Here is a 10,895-nt window from a genome sequence, read left to right as displayed (position 1 = left end):
ACACACACACACACACACACACACACACACACACACACACACACACACACACACACACACACACACACACACGCACACGCACACACACACACTCTCTCTCTCTCTCTCTCATCGCGCGTGAGAGACGCGCAATTGTTTGCCCGACGTGGACCGTCCAAATGGTCCCGCCCGATTTTCATACATTCCGCGATCCGAAATAGAATTTTCCACGTGCCAAGTTCCTTCGCGCGACGTCGTTAACTTAAGCCGCGTCGCGCTGCGTGCAAACGATCGAGATGAAGAGGGAGAAAAATATAGAAGTGATAAAGCAACACAGAAAAGATTACATTATTATGATAACGAGACGCTCCTGAGTCAGAGATATATGTTCAACGGGATTTGCATTATCCATGCCCTTTTGCAAATTCGCAAGCGATTAACGCGTCGATTTGCGATTAGTTCGATTCTTAACCGTCCGTACCTATTTTCGTAATTACGGAAAGAGGAGTGCGTGAAAGGAGATTATTAAAATTATATCATAACAATCTCTTCCGCGGGATTTATCTTCGCGCAGTACCGATCTTCTACGAGAGACGTTTTGCCAGTCGAAGAGACGAGTCTCGTGACTCGCGGAGAAAAAGAAGTTTCGTTTAAGAAGACCGATAGAGATTCGCGGACATCGCGCGCGTAGTGATCGCGGCGATACCTGGGCGAGGGAGAGTTGATTTTGACGCAGTTTTTCGGCATGAAACGAGCTCGGCGTATCTATGGTATGCTGTCTGGAGAGTGTCACGTGTGGCGGTGTTGAGGAGTTCTGGCGAGACCACGGCAGAGAGATCTTCCTGCGCGCCTTGTCGATGAACGATGCCGGTTTACCGGCCGGTAACGACATGATAGTAGGGCAGATTCGGTTGTTCAGCCTTTATGATCGGCGCGGCTTGCGGTTTACGGTCTTCAGACGCGAGTGCGATCACGATATGCAGGGTGGCAGGAACATGGTGACAAGTGCACTATCGTTCACATCCTCGAACGCGCGACAACGGTACGCGCTCTGTTTTCGTACTTTTCATTTTTCCCTCTTTTTCACACCCTCCTTCCTCCGACAAGGTCAGGGCTTTACCGATTCGCCCGGCATTTCGCGATTAGCGATAGACTTCTAAGTCTATCCGACCCGGGAGTCGCGCTCATACTGATCGTCGTACTGATCGTCTTCCGACCGTGCGGAGTGACGAGATTATAACTAGCCCAATCCAAGTCGCACCCCATCCAACTTGCGCCCCATCCAACTCGCACCCCACCTAACTCGCGCCCCACCCAACCCTGCGCGAGTACTGGCCTTCGTGACCTTCCCCCGTGTCGCGGTGTGTTGCCATCCCTCTCATAGAGAGGTGAACTCGCGAGAAATCAGGTGGATCGTACGGCGCGTTCAGGAGCTAATAATGAGCGCTGATTTGCAGGCGAATCGTTCTGAGAGCGAGAACGAGAGAGATAAAAAGTGAGAGGGTTCAATTTTGGCGCGCTTCGGAAAAAAATATTTAGTTTGGATTTTAAAGACAAATGTTAAAGGTCAAAGGTACGAAGAGTGGGTGAAAAATGATTAGCAACCCTGCCCTTCGCGCAAGATGTTTCCATGGCTTCACTCGTTTTCTGTTATTCGCGGATTAGATCAAGCGACATTGATTTATACATACAAAATTTTGATTTCCAATCAAAATTATATAAATAATAATATCAAAAATTTTGATTAAGACGAAGGTAATTGTCGTGTTTTACAAATTATTATACAGGTCGATATTATGAGTATGTCCACAAACGTGATTTAATAATCATGATCTATAATTAGATTCTTTTGAATTTTCCTTGATTTTGTTTTAAAAAGAGAAATATCAAAGTATAAATATAAATTAGTTTAAAATAATTAGAGATATTTATACTTTTCAATGTTCGTGTCTTTAAAACAGTCAAAACTATCTTTACACATTAGTAAATATAACAATTAAAGATAAAAGAATCTAATTATAGATCATAATTATTGAATCACATATTATAGAATGTGCTTATGACTTTTCGATGTTTTTATGGCAGTAGTGGTTTCAACTCTTTACCAATTTGTACAATATATACATAGATTGTAAAGCGCGTGAAGAATTAACTCCGCCTTAAATTAAAATTTTTTATATTTTTGATTGGAAATCAAAATTTCGTATATATAACTCGAAAGATCATTATATACTTTTTTGTGCTATTTCTTAATTCATAGTTATAACACAAAGAGAGTTGAAGCTGCTACTATCATTAAAACATCATTGAAAAGTCATAAGAACCACAAATACGATTCGAGACTGGAGCAATGCAGTAATACTAATAAATTATTTAGGATACTTAAATTTTTAGTTTGGTCTGTAGCAAAACGATTCTTTTCTAAATAAAACTAATATAGCGGGCATTAATATACTGGAAATTTACTGAAAAATATATGCTGGGCAATAATTGATAGGCAATAATTGATAACAATAGAGGATGAATTTTATATTAATCACACGAAAACATATTTATCTTTAAAATACAAAAAATTATGGTTTAACAAAACCAGAATAAAATAATTGCCCATTTTATTTAAAGCAATTGTGGACGACTCAATTTTTTTTATTAAATAAAAAACTAATATTATGTCAAAAATTAATATCATAAAAAGCATGCTTTGATATGACGTTTAAATACACATAATTGTTTCAATTTAATCGTTCTTACGCAGTAATAAAAATTGTTTATAGTTTTCATCAACGAGGTAATATCATAATATAATGCCTCGTCGACATAGTAAAAAAAGTAAAATACATTTTATTATCGATTAGTAACATTGATTAATATCGAGTAACATTATGTTGAATAACAACATCGACGGGATATGATTAAAGACGGCTAAAGGTAAATTTTCGTGACTGTCAAGTAAGCCCGGAGATGATTGAAAAACGATGATATTATCAATCGTCTTTAATAATACCACATTGATGTCTTCATCAAACGTTACTTTTATTGTAGTAGCTAAATCTTCATGTTATATATATCTTGTAAGTTCTCACGAATTGCGTAAAAAATTTTATATTAAAAAATTCTATAATAAAGAAGTCATATTTTACCTTATCAGAATCTGTAGTGTTAGTCGAACCGAAGGAAGCCAAGGAATTTCTGTCGAGATTCTCCACACTCTCGTCCAAGGATGCACATTCCTCCAGATCTCTGCTGGAACGTTGACTGGAACTCTTTTTAGCGGGGCTCTTGGGCATATTCTTGCCCAAAAAGGTCTCCTGTATCACTTCGCGTAACCGCATCACCCACAGATGCTTCGCGTCCATTGAGTTCGCCCGCAATACTACGCGTGTGTCGCTGGTCGGTGCCCGTCCTGTCCATACCGCGAATTTACATTCGTCACCTTCAATATGTTCAGTTACGCCCAATTCGGAGGTCAATAGGCGATTTTTATAAACATACTTGACCTAAAGATGAACAATTCATATTTTGACATAAAATAGATTTTATTAATAACGACAAAAAAATATTGCGTGCAAACCTTTCCTGCAGAGTCTTTCACTTCCTTAGTAAAGAGAAGATACAATTCGAAAAGAAATATGTGACGATCTCTTCCTTTTCTGATCAATTGTTTTGGATCCCACACAGTGAACGAATCTTGCAATACAACGTCACCGAGCGCATCTATACTAACGTCGCAACCTTCCAATAAACTTAAGTGTAAGGCATCGTTAGCTTTTTTAGGCACGTTTAACATCACTTCTAATCCCTCTTTTATTTCGCCCTGACCTTCTTGGCAACAAGCCTGAAGTAAGAAAAGGATATGTACATCGTCAATTAAAAATTGCAAAGCTCGAGATGTACGTATAATATTAAATACCTGTAAGTCCTTAAGCAATAGCTGATACTTGGTAATTCTCTGTACAGGTTTAATTAAATATGCAGCAATAGGATGTTCTACTTTATGCTTTCTCTGCAATTCCTCAAACCATGTTCCACTGTGCGTTATTAATAGTTGATTGCTCTCGGGTTTATTCTTACAGTATGTTACATACATGTCAAATTTAGGTGCCTAAAATCAAACAAGTATTACGCGATATTCGTAAAGTTTTGCTTCTCATGTTAATTTAAATATCTGAATAATACTCACCCACACTACAAAACAATGTCCCACATCCTCTGGCATGGTTTCGTATTTTTCTAGCTCACGTAGAAACACATTGCTATGAAACTGATGTATCTCTTCTATATTGCTAAAAATAATCGATTCCCGACTTAGTAAACCTATTGGAACGTTTCCCTTTCCGCATCGTGTCTCGTCCAAGAAGCAACGGATGCAGGTTTCTAAATCCTTCACGTATGTACGTTCAGTTTGCAAGAGTTCCGCCATAATGAACTCTTTCCTTCGTGCAGATCTTCTTTTCTCCTCGTTCAATTCTTTCAAATCTTTACCCTTGATCTTTTCTTCCAGCAACGGATCTGAATTCCGGTCAATGGAGAGATCTCTATGCATTTCGTCAGGTTGGATACCTAAATCGCCTTCAATTTGCGTTTTGTAGCAATCCATTCGCGTGCTAAAATCCTTGTATCGCTGATCGACCTCGGCAACAGCCTGCTTGATTGCCGTAGCATGAGCATGACCTCTCTCAACTAAATTGTCGGCGAGTTGAATCAACAATTTCACCCTTTCTCTCGTTTCCTTCGCTGCACCCTTGAACTCGATATGCTCTTGCAACAGTTGTTCGTTTTCGATGTGATTCTTACCGACATTGGTATGCGTCGCTAGATACAACTCCCCGGTTTCTTTTATCCATTCGAGAGCCTGTTTAGCACTACGTTCAAACAGAACATATTGATGACATTGATCTAAGCGTTTCTTTCGTTGCGTCCAATATTCGAGGACTTTGTTTTCCTTACTAACTAACTCCTCCAAAATATTTTTTACTTTGTTCGCGGAACCGGCGCTATTAGCGTGATAGCTATAAAATTGTAGACTACGATTGATGTACTTTAAGAACGTTTCTCCAGTCCGTCGTACCAACGTGCACGCCTTCAAAAAAGCCTCCTTTTGCTCCTGATGCCTAGTAATGTTCGCAGATATTCCGGCGGCTTTTTCTCCATCAGCACACCAATCGTCGTCCACATTGTATTGTAGTTCTAAACTGTCAAGAACCGAACGTACCGAGTCTACTGTTTTGTAAAAATTTAAACTGGCAGTAATTAATTTATGTCGTTCTTCCGCACAGGTCACTAGCTGTTGCCATCGTTTGGTAACATCCTCTGCAATCTCCCTAATGCTTTTGGGGTCGTAATGATTCCCGTTTATCAAAACATCCGCTTTATGCTTTACTTGCACAGCGGATGCATGAGTATTTGTTATCGCGAGTTGGAAATGATAGTGTTCCTTTCCCAATTGGTCGGCATCTTCGAAATCGTCCGGTATCCTCAACGATGCCAATAATATTGATTCGCCGTTTCGTATCCATTTAATCACATGAGAAGCATCCGTTTGTAGTTGCAATAATTGAGAAGCCTGTTCCAGTCGTACCCTTCGCATCTCCGCAAGGTCCTCCGCATCCAACTCTCTCTCATTCAGAAACTCTAGCAGAACCTGCACCCGCGCTGCCGCACTATGCTGACCGTCCGCCATAATACACACTCCTGCTTCTTCCAAAACTTGAGCCAATTCTTGGCCACGATGCAGAATTTGAAAAGCGGTATTCTGCATATGAGCGACTCCATCGTTGTGTACACGCAGTAACTGTTCAGGAGAACCCTCTCGCGGTGGACCCTGCAACTCCTGCGCCCACATCTCCAGCTGACCACTAGCCTCTAGCGCATCACGTTCGAAAACACGTAATCGCAAGCACAGTTCCAGTCTCAGCTTTTTAGTGGCCCATAAGTCTTCTAATTCTTGTCTTAAGCTTGCCAATCTGTCCAAGGCCGACTCTACAGCTGATATTGAACCAGTTGTATCGGGTGCGTCAGTTGCCTCGCGGAGTTCTTGCAGCAGAGCTTCGCCTTGAGCTATTGTCGAAGCGCACGCCTCAAGACAAGACGATCTATGCTGCGCACATTGTTCCAACAATCTTTCCGCTGTCTCTAGATTTTCCGCAACCTCATCCTGTTGCAATTCCTGACGTAATTCGTCTACCCAACCGATAAGCTGTAAAACAAAATCATTGAAAATAACATCGTACATGTAATATATAAACAATCCAACCTGGTACATAATCAATCTATATAAAAATACCTCCTTTTCGTGAGTATAAAACACCACTGCTAAATCTAATCTGCGACGCCGTTGCTCGACCCTCGCTGCAAAGCTACTAACGTGAGCCTCTAATTCTTGTGCTACTGCATATATTTCATCAGGTGCGCATTCCCCCGTGTGAGCAAGTTCCTCGGCAGCAGTCAAAAGTTTAGTCGCATTTGTATAAGTATTCTACAAATAAAAAAAATGTTAAGTACATTCATGATAACATATAATCATGTGTAAAATAAGATTTTATATTATTAATATATATACTAAAAAAAGTTACCTGAGCAACATTTTCAAAATGTTCGTGGCTTTTTTGATAAACGCGTGCTTTCTGCAGATTACGACCTACACCTGTATTTTTTCTAATAAAAACTTCGCCATGATTGGTCAGCCAGTCAAGAACTTGTTTCACATCTTCTTGAAATAATCTGAAAATCATAATTGCATATGTTACTATCAATACAACAGTACGTAAGCTTTACTACATTTTACTACATTTATATATCTACTTTAATGCAAGTCGTTGATGCAATTTGACTTTGCGAGCGTGCCAGCGGGCTTCCAATGCTCTATGATGACCAAGAATCTGATGAATGACGGCTAATACATGAGATGCACCTTCGCTGTAATCAGCCGCTGGATTACCACTTGTGCTGGTTTGACTGTCAATACTGTGTCCATCTTGGTTCTGTTTAAATCAGATATAAATAACATAATTATAAAACAAATCGTTTTGGAAGATAAATTATTAATAATAAATAATGCACTGCATGCATACCGATCAATATCATCAGATATTCTAATAAGTTTTTATATAATTATTACAGCATAAGCAAGCATATCTTTCTATATTAATCTTTCTGAAGTAAGAGAATTTACAAAACAATTTTATAAAACAATCCCTCCTTTTTATCTCATGCAAAAAACAAGAAGAATGATGAAATCCGTCACTATCTCATTCTCAATCATAAATATTTGTTTCGAAAGCTAATACGTATGTATACATATATTTGCATATACATACGTGTGTGCGCGTGTTTATGTGTATGTGCGTGTGTGTATGTGTGTGTATGTATGTATACAGGACGTCCAGAAATTCGCCCGCACTACTTCTTGAAGTAATTCAGAACCCAAAAAGAAGGAAAAAAAACTATATAAATAGATTTCGAAATGAGTTGTTTCCGAGTTAGTAACCTTATGAAAAATTATAATTTTCTTTCATAGCCATAATCATAATACCATAATTTATTTTATTATTTTTTTGACAGAAATAATTTTATTACGGACTATTTTGGCGTTACCCAGGCTGCACCATGGAGTCTGTTTAATTATGATTTTTTTTAACATAAAAGTGCTTGTAACTACGAAACAATTCTTTTCCGGACCTATATTTATATAGCATTTTTCTTTCTTTTTGAGTAATGAATCACTTCAAGAAGTAGTGCAGGCGAATTTCTGGATACCTGTATACTACAAAGCTTTGTGTTCTTAAAAAATAAAACACACAAGGACGTAATCACGAGGAAGGCTTTAATAAAAAGGAAAAACAATAACACCAGATCTACATGATTTATGCTGTTTGGAAAAATAAATAGTTTCCCAAAATTGTTAAGCACTGAATCTGAATTCGTAAGTGAAAATGTTCTATCACGTCACGTTTTTGAGAAAAATGAAGTTGAAAAACGCTTGAAAAACATTTTTAACTATTTTTGAAAATTCGTAGCTAAGGAACCCGATGTGCGAGAAAGGATAAAGGTCAATAAAGTCTGATTTTGGCCCTCCTCAAATTTTGATGCGCCTTGTTAAAATGTATCTTTCAAAATATAGATTACACTCAATTGTTTTGAGCCGAAACGGACATGATTGCATGGTACCTGTGCCATATATACCGCAAAAATTTATATTTTCAATGAGATATTATCGAAGTATAGGCACTAATTTTTGTTATGCCGTAGAATGATCGGAATCATTTAAAAAAGACGTAATTTTCTCTGCATTTGATCAAAATTTGAGGGAAGCCAAAATCAGGCCTTATATAATAGACTCTAATCCTTTCAAAAAGGTCTTAAATTAATGTCCTGGCGTCAAACCCTTAGCGCGTTTTGTTTTTACTACACTGTTTTTGGTGTACTCTGATAAAAACAATGTTAGGCAGTTTGTATATTAAACGGTTTATACTTATGATTTGATACATAAGATGTCAAATTTATAATATTTTGTAAACATTTTACAATACATGTAACTAACATATTTTTTTCATGCAATAGAATTACGGAGTCAGTTTTCTCGAAAATTGTTTTTCAAAAATTGTGTTAACAAACAAAAAAACATTTTTATCATAAAAGAGCATTCAGTTCCATGTATTAGATCCATTATTGAAATTTTTACTATTTGCAATGGTATTTCATACTGGAATTATATGAAGTAATCACGAGTTTTACTTAACACTGTGAGATTACACCCGCCTCTAAAAACAAAGCACGCCAGGGTGCAGAAGTTCGATGCTGACTATAAAAGATTTGATATTTTTAAAGTATAATGTGCAAGCATTAATTTAAATTCTTTTCGAAACTTGTACATTGAAGGTTTGTCAGCTACAAATGTTCAAAAAAAAGCCAAAAATGCGTTTTTCAAACGTTTCAACATCATTTTTCTCAAAATCTAACATAATAAAACATTTGCACTTACGAATTCGCGGATTCAGTATATCATAAATATGGAAAACTACTCTACTTTTCTAAACAACAGAAAAAAGTCAAATTTTGCAGACCAGTGTAATTGTTTCTTTAAACACCAATTAACGTACATGTTTTCTGGAGACATGGTCAATTCCTTGTGGTTGATTACAGACTTGCACAAGATGATCCAGTTGGTAAAGAAGCTTCTTACTGGTACTATGCACCTAAGATAAGAATTTTATCCAATCCCACTTAAGATTCGTATGTACAATGTTCGTTTCAAATATATGGCTATACATATATATATATATGTATATATATATATGGGCTATTCCACGTGAAGCGGATCAGTCATCTCTCAGAAATTTTTTTAATTTTGCACAAAGGTAGTACTTTGGAAGATAGAATTTTGTGTCAAAGGATTTTTTCTTATTGCAAAATTAATCGAGATATAAACAATTAAAAATTACACTACTTTATTTTTTAAAAATTCATAGCTCTGTTACTAATAATGCTAAGCTAACTGCCTTTTTTTTTAAATACGCGAAAAATGTTCTAGTTTACGGGAAAAAATGAAGATTCCAAAAATGTTTTGTTTTCCATTGTTTATTTAACAATAAACTTTTCAGCAATTTTTTTAACGATCGGGGAGAGTCGAAAAATCTGAAAAAATATTTGTTATATACTTTCAGTTTTCCTACATCTTATTGTTAGAAAAAAAACTCAAGAACGTGTTTTGTCTCGTTTTCGAGAAAAAAATTTTTTTAATTCTTGATGTGGGGAAAATCTGTCGACTCTCAGCGTGCGACTCTTACAAAACAGCCAAACTTACAAAATATCCCTACCATACTGCTAGTATGTTGTTCGCGGCCGCTGTTATTGACTGGAAAATTAAAACTTTATAAAATCGACTTTACAATATTTAACTCTCCAAACAATTTTATCATTTATTCCGACGATTTCGACTTCTCATTTGCGTTTTTTTTATTACAGTTTGCTGTACAGTAAGTACCTGATCTTTTGTTATAATTATTATCAAGTATTTTGTTGTATTTGGGCAGCAGTATGGTAGGGGTATTTTGTAAGTTTGGCTGTTTTGTAAGAGTCGCACGCTGAGAGTCGACAAATTTTTCCCACATTAAGAACTAAAAAAATTTTTTTCTCGAAAACGAAGCAAAACACGTTCTTGAGTTTTTTTTCTAAAATGTAGGAAAACTGAAAATATATAAAAAATATTTTTTTAGATTTTTCGACTCTCTCCCTGATTGTTAAAAAAATTGTTGAAAAGTTTATTGTTAAATAAACAATGGAAAACAAAACAAGATCGGAAGCTTCATTTTTTTCTCGTAAACTAGAACATTTTTCGCGTATTTTTTTAAAAAAAGCAGTTAGCTAGCATTATTAGTAACAGAGTTATGAATTTTTGAAAAATACTGTAGTCTAATTTTTAATTGTTTATATCTCGATTAATTTTGCAATAAGAAAAAAATCCTTTGGCACTAAATTCTATCTTCCAAAGTACTACCTTTGTGCAAAATTTAAAAAATTTCTGAGAGATGACTGATCCGCTTCACGTGGAATGGCCCAAAATTATTTAAAGACATAATAATTTATAAAATGTTATATATTGTAAATTAAATATCCGAATTCGTAGCATAACAATAACATATACTAAATAATAAAAATATATAATATATAACATAATATATACTGGAAAAAATAAATTCTTCGTATCGAAGTATCATTAGCTCAACTATAAAAATAATAATATGTAATCATAAATTAAAAAAAAAAAAAATTTTTTTCTCAGTGTATCAGTGTATGTATTTGATAACTTCAAACGTTAAAATAAACATTTTTTAAACATTAAAAAAATATTTCTTCAAACGTTAAAATAAACGTTTTTCAAATGTTAAAAAAATATTTCTTCAAACGTTAAAATAAAC

At 35.9% G+C, this 10,895-nt stretch overlaps 1 protein-coding gene across 9 annotated transcripts in view; it reads right to left on the bottom strand.

Annotated features, from left to right (window-relative positions):
* LOC105452492 (triple functional domain protein) overlaps window positions 1–10,895 on the bottom strand; it is a 29,151-nt gene that overhangs the window by 13,858 nt on the left and 4,398 nt on the right. For 8 of the 9 annotated variants that reach the window (XM_011693621.1, XM_011693626.1, XM_011693622.1 and 5 more), the window contains 8 exons: window positions 9,078–9,173; window positions 6,781–6,959; window positions 6,552–6,699; window positions 6,263–6,454; window positions 4,160–6,175; window positions 3,890–4,081; window positions 3,551–3,814; window positions 3,120–3,476 (listed from right to left, as the gene is read on the bottom strand). In XM_011693621.1, the coding sequence (XP_011691923.1) occupies window positions 3,120–3,476; window positions 3,551–3,814; window positions 3,890–4,081; window positions 4,160–6,175; window positions 6,263–6,454; window positions 6,552–6,699; window positions 6,781–6,959; window positions 9,078–9,173 (3,444 nt within the window). The remainder of the gene's footprint in view (window positions 1–3,119; window positions 3,477–3,550; window positions 3,815–3,889; window positions 4,082–4,159; window positions 6,176–6,262; window positions 6,455–6,551; window positions 6,700–6,780; window positions 6,960–9,077; window positions 9,174–10,895) is intronic. The other variant, XM_011693625.1, reaches the window with a different exon arrangement.

Source organism: Wasmannia auropunctata, unplaced genomic scaffold (assembly GCF_000956235.1).
Source record: "Wasmannia auropunctata unplaced genomic scaffold, wasmannia.A_1.0 LD336030.1, whole genome shotgun sequence".
Classification (NCBI taxonomy): Eukaryota; Metazoa; Arthropoda; class Insecta; order Hymenoptera; family Formicidae; genus Wasmannia; species Wasmannia auropunctata.
The sequence above is the reverse complement of the archived record's forward strand: the minus strand, read 5'-3'. Positions and strand labels throughout refer to the sequence as shown.